Genomic DNA, 18,321 nt, shown 5'->3' with positions numbered 1-18,321 from the left:
ATTTTTTGTCATCAAGACAATGACCCAACACACCTCCAGGCTGTGTAATGATTATTGGACCAAGAAGAAGAGTGATGGAGTGCTGCATCATATGACCTGGCCTCCACAATCACCCGACCTCAACCCAATTGAGATGGTTTGGGATGAGTTAGACCGCAGAGTGAAGGAAAAGCAACCAACAAGTGCTCAGCATATGTGGGAACTCCTTCAAGACTGTTGGAAAAGCATTCCAGGTGAAGCTGGTTGAGAGAATTGCAAGTGTACAAAACTGTCATTAAGGCAAAGGGTGGCTACTTTGAAGAATCTGTTTAACACTTTTTTGGTTACTACATTTAATAGTTTTGATGTCTTCACTATAATTATACAATGTAGGAAATAGTAAAAAAATAAAGAAAAAACACTGAATGAGTAGGTGTCCAAACATTTGACTGGTACTCTATGCATACACACATACAGCTGAAGTCGTTTACATACACTTAGACTGGAGTCATTAAAACTTGTTTTTAAACCACTCCACAAATTTCTTGTTAACAAACTATAGTTTTGGCAAGTCGGTTAGGACATCTACTTTGTGCATGACAAGTAATTTTTCCAACAATTGTTTACAGATTATTTCACTGTATCACAATTCTAGTGGATCAGAAGTTTACATACACTAAGTTGACTGTGCCTTTAAACAGCTTGGAAAATTCCAGAAAATGTCATGGCTTTAGAAGCATCTGATTGACACCATTTGAGTAAATTGGAGATGTATCTGTGGATGTATTTCAAGGCCTACCTTCAAACTCAGTGCCTCCTTGCTTGACATGGGAAAAATCAAAAGAAATCAGCCAAGACCTCCACAAGTCTGGTTCATCCTTGGGAGCAATTTCCAAACGCCTGAAGGTACCATGTTCATCTGTACAAACAATAGTACGCAAGTATAAACACCATGGGACCACGCAGCCGTCATACCGCTCAGGAAGGAGATGCGTTCTGTCTCCTAGAGATGAACGTACTTTGGTGCGAAAAGTGCAAATCAATCCCAGAACAGCAGCAAAGGACCTTGTGAAGATGCTGGAGGAAACAGGTACAAAAGTATCTATATCCACAGTAAAACGAGTCCTATATCGACATAACCTGAAAGGCCGCTCAGCAAGGAAGATGCCACTGCTCCAAAATCTCCATTAAAAAAGCCAGACTATGGTTTGCAACTGCACATGGGGACAAAGATCATACTTTTTGGAGAAATGTCCTATGGTCTGATGAAACAAAAATAGAACTGTTTGGCCATAATGACCATCGTTATGTTTGGAGGAAAAAGGGGGATGCTTGCAAGCCGAAGAACACCATCCCGACCGTGAAGCACGGGGTGGCAGCATCATGTTGTGGGGGTGTTTGCTGCAGGAGGGACTGGTGCACTTCACAAAATACATGGCGTCATGAGGATGGAAAATTATGTGGATATATTGAAGGAACATCTCAAGACATCAGTCAGGAAGTTAAAGCTTGGTCGCAAATGGGTCTTCCAAATGGACAATAACCCCAAGCATACATCCAAAGTTGTGGCAAAATGCCTTAAGGACAACAAAGTCAAGGTATTGGAGTCGCCATCACAAAGCCCTGACCTCAATCCTAAAGAAAATGTATGGGCAGACCTGAAAAAGCTTGTGCGAGCAAGGAGGCCTACAAACCTGGCTCAGTTACACCAGCTCTGTCAGGAGGAATGGGCCAAAATTCACCCAATTTATTGTGGGAAGCTTGTGGAAGGCTACCTGAAACGTTTGACTCAAGTTAAACAATTTAAAGGCAATGCTACCAAATACTAATTCAGTGAATGTAAACTTCTGACCCACTGGGAATGTGATGAAAGAAATTAAAGCTGAAATAAATCACTCTCTACTATTATTCTGACATTTCACATTCTTAAAATAAAGTGGTGATCCTAAAACAGGAATTTTTACTAGGATTAAATATCAGAAATTGTGAAAAACTGAGTTGAAATGTATTTGGCCAACGTGTATGTAAACTTCCGACTTCAACTGTATGCATTTTTACTGCTCTAATTACGTTGGTATCCAGTTTCTAATAGCAATAAGGCACCTCTGGGGTTTGTTGTATATGGCCAATATACCATGGCTAAGGGCTGTATCCAGGCACTCTGCATTGAGTTGTGCATAAGATCATCCCTTAGCTGTGGTATATTGGCCATATATCACACCTCCTCGGGCCTTATTGCTGAAATGATCTGCTGTTCTATCGCCCGTGGAATGTCGTCCCCGGGGGTAGGTTGGGGGGTGAAACTGATGTGGCAGTTTCACCATTAAAGCGGCAGTTCTGCTAACGTGATTTCCCCATTTTTATTAATGACATTTCCACATTGAGGTCGCAGTGGTGTAAAGTACTTAAGTAAAAATACTTTAAAGTACCTCTTAAGTAGTTTTTGGGGGTATCTGTACTTTATTTGTATTTGACAACTTTTACTTTTACTCCACTACATTCCTAAAGAAAATAATGTACTTTTTACTCCTTACATGTTCCCTGACACCCAAAAGTACTAATTACATTTTGAATGCTTAGCAGGACAGGAAAATTGTCTAATTCATGCACTTATCAAGAGAACATCCCGGTCATCCCTACTGCCTCTGATCTGGCAGACTCACTAAACACAAATGCTTCGTTTGTAAAGGATGTCTGAGTGTTGAAGTGTGCTCCTGGCTATCTGTAAAAAAAATAATAAAAAAAAAACTAATATCATGCCGTCTGGTTTGCTTAATTAAAGGAATTAGAAAAGTATACCGTAATTTCCGGACTATAAGCCGCAACTTTTTTCCCACGCTTTGAACCTCACGGCTTAAACAATGACGCGGCTAATATAGGAGATGACTTCAGTGGTTTCAGTGCACAGGAGGAGGAAGATAGTGACCAATGACTTTCTTGGTAGGCTACTGTTTACTGCTAATTTTACATTTTTTGTTACAAGCCGTGTTTCGTTAAAGCCTATTTATTTTTGTTACAAGCCATGTTTCGTTAAAGCCTATTTATTTTTGTTACAAGCCGTGTTTCGTTAAAGCCTGTGTAAAGTTCATTTGTTTCAATGTACCGGTAGGCACCTGCGGCTTATAGACAAGTGCGGCTTATTTATGTTCAAAATAAAAATAAAAAAATTAAATTCAGTGGGTGCGGCTTATATTCAGGTGCGCTCAATAGTCCGGAAATTACGGTACTTAATTTTGTTAAAGTAGTTTTTTGCGATTACATTTACTTTTGATACTTAAGTACATTTAAAACCAAATACTTTTAGACTTTTACTGAAGTAGTATTGTACTGGGCGACTTTCATTTTTACTTGTCATTTTCTTTTAAAGTATCTTTACTTTTACTCAAGTATGTCTATTGGGTACTTTTCCCACCACTGTGAGGTCGATATAACACTGAAATTGTGATAATGCCCTTTTTGTACAAGAGTCCTTTGAAGAAATTGTCTGGAATTTCAGCCTTTTCCAGTAGGATAGACCTTTTGGCCCACAAGTCACAATGCGATCTGATTATAATAGACCAATGACTGTTCATATGGGTAAGGGCTCTAGACCATCCTATCAGCCAATCTATGTATATAAATATCTTCTCATTTCCTAACACCCACAAGATCAGCCTGAACATTTCAAACACCAAAGGAGGCTCAGGGAAATAAATTAAACATGAGTTTTCATTAAATTAACACTGATCTATTCAACATACAGTGGTGATTTAAAAATAAAATTACAAAAACTGCATGGGGCTTTTAAGGATTCCAGCTTTAACACCCACATACACTAGTTAAGACTGCTTTTGTGAAGACTTCTTAGAAATTGCACTTCTTCCGACATTGGTTGAAATTCAAATGAACGTGTACGTTTCTGCACCACCTCTGCCCGCAACCTGGAATTTCTTGCAAAGGAAACAGCACTTGTTACAATAATGTAATCAAAGCTCACAAAATTAAATGTATCACACACACACACAAATCAGCTTTTAGGGATACTGTCAAGACCAGAGGGACAAAAGCGAAGAAAAATACATTCAGGGTTAAAGAGCATTTAATCATTTTGTGAATGTTTGGTACTAAAACCATACAAATTATTCATAGTAGATTACTATTGAACTGCATAGGAAATCATATACTACGTTTATATTATAACCACATGGAATGTTCCATTAAACTGTCATTAATAGAAAATTACACATCTGTTAAGCCAAATCAGTTTCATATAGCATAAAAGTTTAAGCGTAACAATGTTTAGCTATAATAACTCTACATCGCTAACATTGAATTGGTTCAAATGTTTTCCCCATACTGGTACAATCCACATTTATTCCCACAGTTAATTTTTTTTTAAAACACTTATGTAGAGGTGTACATTGATTATTTAAGCGCTACCATTTGGAGCAAAGAGAAGCTCTTGGCCCTACTGTCATCTACTTTTTAGCTTTGACTACTGCATGTTGCTTGTGATGTTTCCTGGTGTTTCTTTTAAGTTACAAAGTCGTGCAAAGTCCTCCTTGCAGTCCGAGCAACAGTAAACCTTTTCTCCAGAGTGAACACGCTTGTGTTCTTTTAATACTGAAAAGATATTTCAACATTCAAGGTAGTGGTAGGACTTCTCTTCAGTCTGCACACACCAATGTTGCACTAGGTTGCTTAAGGTGAATGCTTTGCCACAGTCAGAGCAGCGGTGTGGTTTTATTCCAGTGTGTTGTATCTGATGACACTTCAAATTAAAGGGCTGGGGAAAACACTTCCCACAGTCTTTACACATGTAAGGCTTCTCACCACTGTGAACCCTGTAATGCATTTTCAACTGACGTGATAATGCAAAACCCTTTCCACAACCAAGACATTTCAGACTTCTCTCCAGTATGCAAATACTTGTGACTTCAGGCCTGATGTGGTGACATTTTTACCACAGTTGGAGCAATGGGACCGTTTTTCACCAATAGGCTTGGGTGTGTGTTTGGTTTTCCAAACCGGCCACAGGAATAAGGCTGATCGTCTCTATGGAATACCACGTCCACCTTCAAGCGAGATTTTGAAATAAATAACATTCAACATTCAGAGCAGCATTACAAATTCTCTCTAGTATGTATGCGCTGGTGGGTCCATAAGTTAGCCAGTTGGGAAAACATTTTCCCACAGTCAGAGCAACTGTAAGGCTTCTCTCCACTGTGCACTCTATGGTGTGTTTTCAGAAGAAACGTTGATATAAATCTCTTCCCACAGACAGTGCAGTGGTGGGGCTTCTCTCCTGTGTGTGACATTTTGTGTAACCTTAATCCTCCATTGGAGGCAAAGGTCTTCTTACACTGACCACATGCTACTCTTTCTCCAGTATGCGTGTGCTCATGTTTTCTCAAGTCTCCCAGGCCCTTGAACTTCTTCTCACACTTAGAGCAGTGGTAAGGTCTCTCTCCTGTATGCACCCTTGTATGACCAGTAATTTCATGCAAGGTTTTGAAGCTCTTGTCACAATGAATGCAGTTATAAGGTTTCTCCCCAGTGTGTATTCGCATGTGTCTCACCAAGGGACCTGAAGAGGAGAAGGTTGCATCACAGACAGTGCAGTGGTAGGGCCTCTCTCCAGTGTGTATGCGCATGTGTACCACAAGATGTGCCTTTATGGTAAAGCCCTTCCCACAATGAGAGCATGGAAAAGGTCTTTCACCAGTATGTGACCGCTGGTGCGCTTTAACAGAGGATGCTGCAGAAAATCTTTTTCCACAGTCAGGGCAAGAGTAAGGCTTCTCTCCAGAATGAATGCGCTGGTGTATTTTAAAATTACTGAGACTGGAGAATGTTGTCCCACAGTCACGACACTGGTAAGGTTTCTCTCCAGTGTGCGTCCTCTGATGAGACTTTAAACTTGTAGCTGACTTGAATCTCTTATTACAGGCTGCACAGTGGTAGGGCTTCTCTCCAGTATGATTCATTTGATGATACTTCAGGCCCGCTGATGAGCTGAAATTCATCTCACAATCAGGGCAAGAATAAGGTTTTTCTCCATTATGAGTAAGCTGGTGAGATTTCAATGCCTCGGATCTGGCAAAGCCTTGCCCACAGTCAGAGCACTGGTATGGCTTCTCACCAGTATGGATTCTTCTGTGTCTTTTCACAAGTCCTGCCGTAGTGAAGCCTCTCCCACAGTCAGGACAGGGGTATCGCTTCTCAGCGGTATGAGTTCGCCGATGTTTATTCAGATAACGTTGTGTTATAAAGTTCTTTTCACAGTCAGGACAGCTAAAGGGTTTTTCTCCGATGTGTCTTAGCTGATGTTCTCGTAGGCTTGCCATGTGCTTAAAATTCTTCCCACATTCAGAGCACGAGTAAGGTTTCTCTCCAGTATGAACTGTCCGATGTACTCTCAAAGCACTTAAGATAGAAAAGTACTTTCCACAGTCAGAGCAGTGGTAGGACTTCCCTTTGTGCACTTTCTGATGATTCCTTAGATCTTTATAATTACTAAAACTCTTCCCACACTGTTTACAGTGGTGCATCTTTATCGTGAAAAATGTTTGTTGGTGTTTAGGCTTTACTGATGTAGAGGAGCTCTTTCTGTTCTTCGGCTGTTTGCGGCTAGGGCTCCGTCCTGTGTGATTGAAACAGTCTTGGGTTAGATAAAAGAACAGATCAATGTCTTAGGAAGTTTAATCAAAGACAGATTAATCAAGAAAATCAAGCCATGTCAATTAATCCAAAACTGTATTAGGATATTTAAATCTGACAGTATTTAGTCCAGGAATAAAGGGAAACTGGTTTTCAACGTTATCTTCATTATCTCCAGCACAATACCAGTGTTAACATATGTGAAAACAGCACAGTTGTAAGTTTTGTAGAGAAGTTCTACCCCGGTGACCATCAAAGGTTAAAACACTGTTGTGGAAATTCTACCTAGGGACACTCAAAGCCAATCTTAAATTAATAATTGTTTATTGGAATGCTAGCGAGGTCAGTCAAACTCCGATACATAAAGTCCCGTTCTGAAGTGAGCTCTCCAAAGGCGTTCCCTATATACGGCTACATAAAAAATAAAAACAAACATGATTTATTGGATTGGTTCTTACATGTGACTAGCTCCATCTCCTATCTTAACTTAAAGAACATATTCTGTGCATTCTGCAAGATGGTCCTAAGGAGGTGGTCATGACGCCCCCCCATATCTTTACCAAGCACAAGCAGGAACCAAGGATTGTCTTTTTAACCACAAACACCTTTCTCATATGTAGACATTGTTTTGGTGCTGGAATTGACTAAAGCAGGTTAAATAGTGGAGGCTCTGCCCTTTAATCTGTGTCCATGAAAGAGGCCTACAGTGACCAACAATTTGTTGCAAAAACATGTTACTTCATATTAGGGCTGGGCGGTATACCGTATTTTATGATGCTGTATTGATACAGGGACCGGTTTGGGTTTTTACATTACCTTCTATACCGGTATTTGAATGTTTGGTTTGTTAAATGTGATACGCCATGTGTAATATACATTTTTATAGTTTACTTCGCTACTTGAGTCATCTCTTCGCTCTTTCTCTTCGTGAACAAATGTTAAAAAATATTTGCAAATTGATTGAAAATGAAATACAGAAATATATAATTTATATAAAGAGTCACACCCCTTTGCCATGACACTCCAAACTGAGCTCAGGTGCATCCAATTTCCTTTGATCAACATCTTAAAACCTTTTTTGTAATAACATAGTACAGTTGAAGTCAGAAGTTCACATACACCTTAGCCAAGTGCATTTAAACTCTGTTTTTCATTCCTGACATTTAATCCTAGTAAACATTCCGTCTTAGGTCAGTTAGGATCACCACTATTTTAAGAATGTGAAATGTCAGAATAATAGTAAAGATAATTATTGATTTCAGCTTTTATTTCTTTCATCACATTCCCAGTGGGTCAGAAGTTTACATACACTCAATTAGTATTTGGTAGCATTGCCTTTAAATTGTTTAACATGGATCAAATGTTTCAGGTAGCCTTCCATAAGTTTCCCACAATAAGTTGTGTGAATTTTGGCCCATTCCTCCTGACATAGCTGGTGTAACTGAGTCAGGTTTTTAGGCCTTCTTGCTCGCACACGCTTTCTCAGTTCTGCCCACAAATTTTCTATGGGATTGAGGTCAGGGCTTTTTGATGGCCACTCCAATACCTTGACTTTGTTGTCCTTAAGCCATTTTGCCACAACTTTGGAAGTATGCTTGGGGTTATTGTCCATTTGGAAGACCCATTTGCTTCCAAGCTTTAACTTCCTGACTGATGTCTTGAGATGTTGCTTCAATATATCGACATAAATTTCCTCCTCATGATGACATCTATTTTGTGAAGTGCACCAGTCCCTCCTACAGCAAAGCATCCCCACAACATGATGCTGCCACCCCCGTGCTTCACGGTTGGGATGGTGTTCTTCGACTTGCAAGCCTCCCCCTTTTTCCTCCAAACATAACGATGGTCATTATGGCCAAACAGTTCCATTTTTGTTTCATCAGACCAGAGGACATTTCTCCAAAAAGTATGATCTTTGTCCCCATGTGCAGTTGCAAACTGTAGTCTGGCTTGATTTGCACTTTTTGCGCACTTTTCGCACCAAAATACATTCATCTCTAGGAGACAGAACGCATCTCCTTCCTGAGCGGTATGACGGCCGCGTGGTCCTATGGTGTTTATACTTGAGTACTATTGTTTGTACAGATGAACGTGGTACCTTCAGGCATTTGGAAATTGCTCCCAAGGATGAACCAGACTTGTGGAGGTCTTGGCTGATTTCTTTTGATTTTCCCATGATGTCAAGCAAAGAGGCACTGGGTTTGAAGGTAGGCCATGAAATACATCCACAGGTACACCTCCAATTGACGCAAATTATGTCAATTAGCCTGTCAGAAGCTTCTAAAGCCATGACATTTTCTGGAATTTTCCAAGCTGTTTAAAGGCACAGTCAACTTAGTGTATGTAAACTTCTGACCCACTGGAATTCTGATACAGTGAATTAAAAGTGAAATAATCTGTCTGTAAACAATTGTTGGAAAAATTACTTGTGTCACGCACAAAGTAGATGTCCTAACCGACTTGCCAAAACTATAGTTTGTTAACCAGAAATTTGTGGAGTGGTTGAAAAATAAGTTTTAATGACTCCAACCTAAGTGTATGTAAACTTCCGACTTCAACTGTATATGGGATTAAGAAATTTGGCTGAATTAATTTGATTCATATTATGGTGTTTCTATTCCGAGAAAAACAAAACCCTCAGGGTTTCAGTTAGGATGGAATGGAAAATATGGTGCTCTACAACGTGACGGTCGGGAGTAGGCTACAGCATAAGAGGATTCTAAATTGTTTGCCATCATTAGACAACTTTGTTCCAATATTTCTGTAAATCAGTTATATTTATTACCATAGTAATTCATTATGGATCCATAACTAAATCAACATCTGCATTTTGAAAGAGTATTTATATAATTATTTTATTAACGAAATCATAAAGAAGCTGATGAAGAAATACAGTACTGTACAGTATATGCTTTTACATTTGGAAGCATTTTGAAGATAAGCCACCTGCATTTGTTTATTAGGCTACTGTGCAGTCTGACAAGTAAACAGACAACAGTACATACTGTAGTACACATGGGAAAGTGCCTAATTCTTTACATAAGGGGGAGCAGGCCATGTCCAGACTTTCTTGGTGACCTCAAGTACTCATTAACTCTGTCTTTAATGCCAGTCATGGACAGAAACTTCTGAGACAGTATTAATGAACACCCGGAGGTTCACTGGTAAGCCACATTTGCCTCGGGATCCATCCCAGTTTGTATTCTGTGCCCACTCGTGGTCTCTCTCTTCGGTTACACATCCTTGGAATAGCAGAAGAGCATAACGGCACCAGCCACTGCTCCCCTATTGATTGCGCTGCGGTTAGCGCCAGTTGTTTTTTTATATTTTTTATTTAACCTTTGTTTAAACTAGGCAAGTCAGGTAAGAACAAATTCTTATTTACAACGGTCTACCCCGGCCAAACCCGGATGACGCTGGGCCAATTGTTCGCCGCCTTATGCCACTCCCAATCACGGTCGGATGTGATACACCCTGTATTCGAACCAGGGACTGTAGTAAAGCCTCTTGTACCGAGATATATATATATATATATATCTTGTACCGAGATAGATAGATAGATATATATATATATATATTTCCCCCCCCCCAGAACATTAACCATGTGTAGGTAGATGTGGAAAGGTAGATACAAATGATTTGTTGGGGAAGGGGGGGTTTACACCTAGCTCAAGTTGGGGAGGGGTCACACCAGGTTCAGCTATTAGACAATTCTTTAGTAAAGGTTGAATAAAAGTCTATTGTTCAGTTATTAGCCCATCCTGCTACGCTTGTGAAAAACGAGTAATACTTTTTCCCCTTTCCACATGTTAAAGATTCTAATTGATAAGTGTTTTTAGCCACAATCGGCCACAACCCCAATTAATACATTTGGGCACAGTCGATAGCGTGCTGGACTTCGGGCTAGAATGTTGAGAGTTTGAAACCTGCTCCCTGCTTGTTTCATTACATTATTATGCCGGTCTCAGAGCAAATAGCCTGGATTGTTACTCCATCTCCTTCCTTGCCCTCTTCCACACGCCATTCTCTGTCTGAGTGGCTTGCTTGTGGGTGTGCTGGCAGGATATGGCAGAATCTTCGGTTGTGCGTCTAGAATTCAGCATAGCAAGTTTGTATGAAGGTCTGGTTATTCACAGGCAAATAGTAATATGCTCTACACTGCTCTGGTAACAAACTTTGCTGCCCTGTTTTCAATCGTCCACATGGCTGTGAGAACCTCAGATTAATGCAGATGAAGGGAGTTAGATATGCATAGGAAGTGTAGTGTACAGTTTTTTTTCTGTATATATGAATTACAAATCAGCCTTTACTTAAATCATGTTTCTAGTCTATTGCATAGTTACAATGTGTAATCATTGATGTCCCAGGAGTGGTAAACACTGAAGTATATAATTGTAATACATGCATGCAGACACAGCATCATTCAAAGAATGGAGTTTGATACACCTGGTATTGGATATGACTGAAAAAAACTTGCTAAATAGCGATTTTCATAAATTAACTTTGACAAAAAATATGCACAATCATGTGTCTCTACATTAACTAACATATTCCTCTCAATTGTACATGTTTTGCTTGACTCGTTATGACGTTATAATTACATACATTTGCTTCCACCGTAATGTTTTGTCAGCTATCTTTACTGAAGAAAGTCACCATGGACTGGTGGCTAGCGTCAAATTCATAATTGGAACCACTCGATTTTATTGGTCATATAAAAACCTTGGGACCCAAATGCATAATGAGTGCTCTAACTGCCCTTGTGGTGGCCTGGAGCAATGAAGCTGTGATGCCTGGAGCAATGAAGCTGTGATGTTGGAAACCTCTAAGTCCTGCGGTGTAAGCTCGCAACTTTTAAAGGAGGAACCACTGTAGCCTATTGAACGATCTAGGAAGCCGAGTACGTATCCCGACCGGTAACCAGACTGAAAATGCACGAGTTCATTTTGCGTTGCCCAATGCCCTGGGTGGGTGGAGAACTCACTTCAGGTCCAATGGAATGGTCTAAAATGGGCATACTCCACCTGCATGAGGCAGGGGGCGATGCAAAACGAATTTGTCCAATGATAACAGCCCGTGATGTATGGGCATTATCGGAGTTTGACAGCTGTCAAACTCAAACATCAAGCGTATCACATGTCAAGGGATCACTACAATACAAACCCAGCTACCTGGGGGCTGAACATTGTAACATTCTAGCAATGGTGTCTTGGAGTTGAGTGTGGATATGCAAATTATACACACTTACATGCTGTGATCACAACATTCCAAAATCAGAATGACAGTTTTACTGCAGCGATTCAATTAAAGTGGATAAAGCTAAATGATTACATCCTACAAGGTTTTTCAATCCAGTTGTGAAGTATTCAACAATACAGTCGGTTTGTCTACACAGCGGCAAATAATTATCTTCTAAATCCAAAAGGAGTTCATCTGAATACAAGGTCATTCAATATCTGATGACTTGCTTGTTTTTTTTGCTGTACGTGTTATCACATATAGGCCTATTCTCATAACATGTTCTTTAGAATCTTCAAACATGCTTATGTTTGCAATACTGTTACGACACCAAAGCTTGTACGAACATGTTGATCACAGGGCCGTAGCCAGGGTCTGAGTTTTAGTGAGGTCCAAATATAGATGTTTTTTAAGTTAAAGCTCATTTACTGCATTTCTATACAATTTAAAAACTCTAAAATGCTTTCTGTTACCAGAGAAATACTTTAACGAAAGGTGAACAAATAAGTTTGCTTTACAGATTTGTTGATGCAGATTTACAGCTAGTTCCCCCAAAACTATTTATTCGATTTTTAATTCTGAAAAATGACTGCGGTCCGGACATCGGTTTCCTCATATGTAGCTACAGCCCTGGTTGATCATGTATTTTGTGTATAGCTGCATCTAGCCTAACACGCAACCCACACTGGCCACGTTGCGTCCGCGAGAGTTGCTAAATAAATGTGCACATACATGTTATTCAATCATTTTACACACACTGCTCACATGCATTAACAAGCATCTTCATAGCCATAGCTTGGTTCTATTGCAGATGCTCCACAAGTCCCTTCCTGTCTGGATATCAGGAAGATACAAACCCGCATGGGTTTAACTAACTAAAAACTAGGTTTGCCTTTTTATCTGTGGATTAATTATCAGAGTAGAGAAACACACTTTTGTGTGACTCCTGGTAAAAACTCTACAAAGAACCAGCTAATAAGTGGACCATATGCCAGATAAAATAACAACCCAATATTCCTTAACTCTTCTTGAACTGCACTGTTGGACTGCAGATTTTAGAAACAGCTGTATCGATCTGCCCCTAAATTAATATATTTGATTCACAATCGATTTTGGTATTTTAACCTGCGTATCATGATTAGAGGTCGACCGATTAATCGGAATGGCCGATTAATTAGGGCCGATTTCAAGTTTTCATAACAATCGGTAATCTGCATTTTTGGACACCGATCATGGCCGATTACATTGCACTCCACGAGGAGACTGCGTGGCAGGCTGACTACCTGTTATGCGAGTGCAGCAAGCAGCCAAGATAAGGCGCTAGCTAGCATTAAACATATCTTATAAAAAACAATCAATCTTAAGTTAATCACTAGTTAACTACACATGGTTGATGATATTACTAGTTTATCTAGCTTGTCCTGCGTTGCATATAATCGATGCGGGGCCTGTTAATTTATCATTGAATCACAGCGTACTTCGCCAAACGCCAAACAAGCGCATTCGCGAAAAAAGCACTGCCGTTGCACCAATGTGTACCTAACCATAAACATCAACGCCTTTCTTAAAATCAATACACAAGTATATATTTTTAAACCTGTATATTTAGTTAATATTGCCTGCTAACATGAATTTCTTTTAACTAGGGAAATTATGTCACTTCTCTTGCGTTTGGGCCGCCTGGCTCGTTGCGAACTGTGTGAAGACCATTTCTTCCTAACAAAGACAGCCAACTTCGCCAAACGGGATGATTTAACAAAAGCGCATTTGCGAAAAAAGCACAATCTTTGCACAAATGCACCTAACCATAAACATCAATGCCTTTCTTAAAATCAATACGCAGAAGTATATTTTTTTAAACCTGCATATTTAGCTAAAAGACATTCAGGTTAGCAGGCAATATTAAACTAGGGAAATTGTGTCACTTCTCTTGCGTTCATTGCACGCAGAGTCAGGGTATATGCAATAGTTTGGGCCGCCTGGCTCGTTGTGAACTAATTTGCCAGAATGACATAACACATGACATAACATTGAAGCTTGTGCAATGTAACAGCAATATTTAGACTTATGGATGCCACCCCTTAGATAAAATACGGAACGGTTCTGTATTTCACTGAAAGAATAAACGTTTATTTTTTTAACAATGATAGTTTCCGGATTTGACCATATTAATGACCTAAGGCTCGTATTTCTGTGTGTTATTATATTATAATTAAGTCTATGATTTGATAGAGCAGTCTGACTGAGCAGTGGTAGGCAGCAGCAGGCTCGTAAGCATTCATTCAAACAGCACTTTCCTGCGTTTGCCAGCAGCTCTTGTTTGACTTCAAGCCTATCAACTCCCGAGATTAGGCTGGCAATACTAAAGTACCTATTAGAATATCCAATAGTCAAAGGTATATGAAATACAAATGGTATAGAGAGAAATAGTCCTATAATAACTACAACCTAAAACTTCTTACCTGGGAATATTGAAGACTCATGTTAAAAGGAACCACCAGCTTTCATATGTTCTCATGTTCTGAGCAAGGAACTTAAACCTTAGCTTTCTTACATGGCACATATTGCACTTTTACTTTCTTCTCCAACACTTTGTTTTTGCATTATTTAAACCAAATTGAACATGTTTCATTATTTATTTGAGACTAAATTGATTTTATTGATGTATTATATTAAGTTAAAATAAGTGTTCATTCAGTATTGTTGTAATTGTCATCATTACAAATATATATATATATATATATATATATATTTGTAATAATGACAATTACAACAGTAGTGAATGAACACTTTTATTTTTTATATATATATATATATATATAAAAATCGGCCAGTTAAGCGGCTTTTTTTAGTCCTCCAATAATCGGTATTGGCGTCGAAAAATCATAATCGATCGACCTCTAGTCATGATCGCGTCTGATAGGGACAGACAAAATCAACATGTGCACAATGACACGCGCATGGCCGGTGTAGTCAGCGTGCAACTCCTCTTGGAAAAAAATAACATGCAATCAACTTATGCTTAATAGCCTGAGGCGATTAAACGTGCATAGTTGGAACACGTCGACATGTCTTTTGTGGACAACATTCATCGTCGATCAAGGAGGGGGAGGAAGCGGCAGCAAAGCACGAGCAGTCCCGAGCAACAGCCACGTAGGTAGCGGAGTAGGCAGCAGCTACGTTAAAAAAATTCAACCCTGCACATGCACAGAAATCTCAGTATCTTTAACCACGGAACCTTCGGGTTCCAGAAAAATCCGCAAAAGTAGTCACGCCATATAAAAAACGATAATGGCTTCAATTCAAAACAATGGAATAATTCAATGAAATTTGTTAACTCTTATTATATCTTCTAAAATTAAGGCGCACAAATACTTTCCAAGCACTTTTATCTCAGAATTGTTATTATAAAGAACACAACATAAACAGAATACCCCAAAAATATATATATTTTGACCCAGTTTGGCACATTGAATAGGCTGCTTTTTACACTACTTCATAACAAATACACTTACCAAGAGGAATTGAAGCCTCAAATCCATTCTCCTCTCTTTCACATTGTCTGAAACGGTCTCCCAGTAATTTCCTGCAGTCCTCCAGTATCACTGAAACCTTTCTAAGAGTCGGCAGGGGCGGTTTGTCTTTTGCGTGATGGGGCGGAGATATGCTGAAGTTGTCCTTACAATCCTGGAGTGAAGGGCGGAAAAAAACATTTACTGTAAGTAATCTACAGCGCTCTCCATAATAATTTGGGCTGTATACTCCTGTAGAGAATGGAGACACCAAAAGCACAGCAGGTATATTTCATACTTTACATAAACTTACTGTGAAAGTATCATTCAAAGAGGATTATATTCATTCAGATGAGATGTCAGGGCTAACCATGCAGATGGAAAGATGCCTCATTGTGTCCGTGCCATTATGGCATCTGTGACAGCATGGGCAGCCCCATTAAGGCCATCTCCATTTTAAAGTAGTACATTTTCTTCACAATTGGCTGATCCCTTCTGATGACCTGGTTAGACATCCTAACTTAACAGGCGTAAAAGAAATGCCTGAAACTAGATCCCCCACATTCTGGTCTTGACGAGAATGTTCTCTTCTGCATTGTTCAACCAATCCAGTAAATGTGGAGGAGTTAATATTGTCGCCTTGTTAAAGTCCAAAAACAGAAGTCACGTCACAGGGTCTCTTCCATTTCCCTGAAAACCGGAACACCTGGTTGTTGACGACCAACAGGGTAGGTTAGACATGACTCCAACAGGGATCAGCCAATAGAGGTTGGAAGTCCCACCCAGTCGACTACATTAAAACGGTGGAAGCCCTCAATAGAGAGCAATAGTAATAGTGTCTTTTTGTAGGCACTAACTCCGCCATGGTTCATTGGACAAAGCCTATGGGGAGGGTTTTGGGATAAACAGCAAAAGCAATCTGAGGTTAACAGAGGATTAAAATCTCTTATACCTTTTTGTTCTATGAGATAATATCAGTCTGTTAACATGACCTTTATGATTACATAAATGCTTCAAAATGTAAAACAAGTGATGTATGAGATCATCTTCATAAGTTAACATTTTGTTCTATGTGATCATCTTCATCAGCTAACATCACTTGTTTTAAATTTTGAAGCATTTATGTAATCACTGCCTATTATTCAGAGCCCCATGAAATGACCATATATATATATATAATGACCATATACACTGAACAAAACTATAAACTTAACATGTAAAATGTTGGTCCCACGTTTCATGAGCTGAAATAAAACATCTGTGACATGTTCCATACACACAAAAAGCTTAGTTCTCTCAGATTGTAAACAAATCTGTTTACATCCGTTAGTGAGCATTTCTCCTTTGCCAAGATAATCCATCCACCTGACAGGTGTGGCAAATCAAGAAGCTGAGTAACCAGCATGATCATTGCACAGGTGCACCTTGTGCTGGGGACAATAAAAGGCCACAAAAATGTGCAGTTTTGTCACACAATGCCATAGATGTTTTGAAGGAGTGTGCAATTGACATGCAGACTACAGGAATGTCCACCAGAGCTGTTGCCAGAGAATTTTATGTTAATTTATCTACCATAAGCCACCTCCAACAAGTCCAACCGGCCGCATAACCTCAGACCACGTATAACCAAGCCAGTCCAGGACCTCAACATCCGGCTCCTTCACCTGCAGGATAGTCGGAGACCAGCCACCCGGACAGCTGATGAAACTGTGGGTTTGGACAACCATTGAATTTCTGAACAAACTGTCAGAAAACGTCTCAGGGAAGCGCATCTGCATACTCATCGTCCTCACCAGGTTCTTGACCTGACTGCAGTTTGGCGTCGTAACCGGCTTCAGTGAGCAAATGTTCACCTTCGATGGCCACTGGCATTCTGGAGAAGTGTGCTCTTCACAGATGAATCCCGGTTTCAACTGTACCGGGCAGATGGCAGACTAGAGGTTTGCTGACGTCAACGTTGTGAACAGAGTGCCCCGTGGTGGCAGTGGGGTTATGGTATGGGCAGGCATAAGCCAATATGTATTCCATATACAATGATTAGCATTGGGGGCATTTATTTGACCATGGAAGATGTTCTAAACCCCAAATGTAATGCAAATGTCACTTAAATATGAACAAATATTAATAATGGTTCATGTTTAGACAATTACTTTACATGTATCATAAATAAATGCAGGTTAATTATAATTTTCTACTATTACGTGGGGGACTTATATTTGGGCAATTTCTGAAATTCCGTAACCCGGAATTACTTTTTTAGTGTTGCCGACGCAACGCTGATGTGATTAGCAGTGCTTACATTAGCCTTGGAGAGAACGCAATCTTTGGAGTCTCTGTCCTGAAACGCTCCATTCATCAGCCTATACAGGAATCCTAGTGCAGTGTTCTCCTGTTGCAGAAAACATTTATTAGTTAAAAGCATCATAACAACAAACAAGACAAAGGAAACCATCAAAAGTGCAACAGAGTAGCACGATCAAACCCTCACTGATGATAGGACATCTCAATTTAGAATTATAAAAAGACAAATGAGTTTTTTTGTTGAAAAATGAAATAATTCTGACATAAATCGATACAATTATGCACTTCTGCAATACGCAACCAATTGCACACTGAACATATACAAGAAGCCAACAGCCAGCCAGATGAAATTACAGCCGCGTGGCTAGCTGCATTCCACAACAAACACAATTAGTTAGTAATCATGCACGAGCGTTCATACACTACGCAATATTTTATTCTGATCATTTTTATGTACATTTTTTATATATAAATTCTAACTGATTTTATCTTTAAAGTTTGCTGAGTGGAAACGTACCTCAAAAACAGGTTTCACTTCTGACGCCATCGTAGCACGAACAGAAGCTTCTCATCCTCTCTCTTTGCTAGTGTGTGCAGTGAGTTACTGGTGCAACGCAATATCGCCCTCTGTCCGCACGGGAGTATAATGACA

General features: G+C 39.6%; 1 protein-coding gene across 2 annotated transcripts in view; it reads right to left on the bottom strand.

Annotated features, from left to right (window-relative positions):
- LOC106571704 (uncharacterized) overlaps positions 1 to 18,321 on the bottom strand; it is a 23,499-nt gene extending 5,178 nt beyond the window's left edge. The window contains exons 1-4 of one of the 2 annotated variants that reach the window (XM_014145122.2): positions 18,187 to 18,321; positions 17,668 to 17,757; positions 15,372 to 15,543; positions 4,040 to 6,601 (exon numbers count right to left, since the gene is read on the bottom strand). In XM_014145122.2, the coding sequence (XP_014000597.1) occupies positions 5,082 to 6,601; positions 15,372 to 15,543; positions 17,668 to 17,757; positions 18,187 to 18,216 (1,812 nt within the window). In that variant the 5' untranslated portion in view covers positions 18,217 to 18,321 and the 3' untranslated portion in view covers positions 4,040 to 5,081. Of the gene's footprint in view, positions 1 to 4,039; positions 6,602 to 15,371; positions 15,544 to 17,667; positions 17,758 to 18,186 lie in introns of those variants that run through there. The other variant, XM_014145187.2, reaches the window with a different exon arrangement.

Source organism: Salmo salar, chromosome 01, assembly GCF_965601325.2.
Source record: "Salmo salar chromosome 01, fSalSal1, whole genome shotgun sequence".
Lineage (NCBI taxonomy): Eukaryota > Metazoa > Chordata > Actinopteri > Salmoniformes > Salmonidae > Salmo > Salmo salar.
Note: the sequence above shows the minus strand (reverse complement) of the source record. Positions and strands in the feature narration are given on the sequence as shown.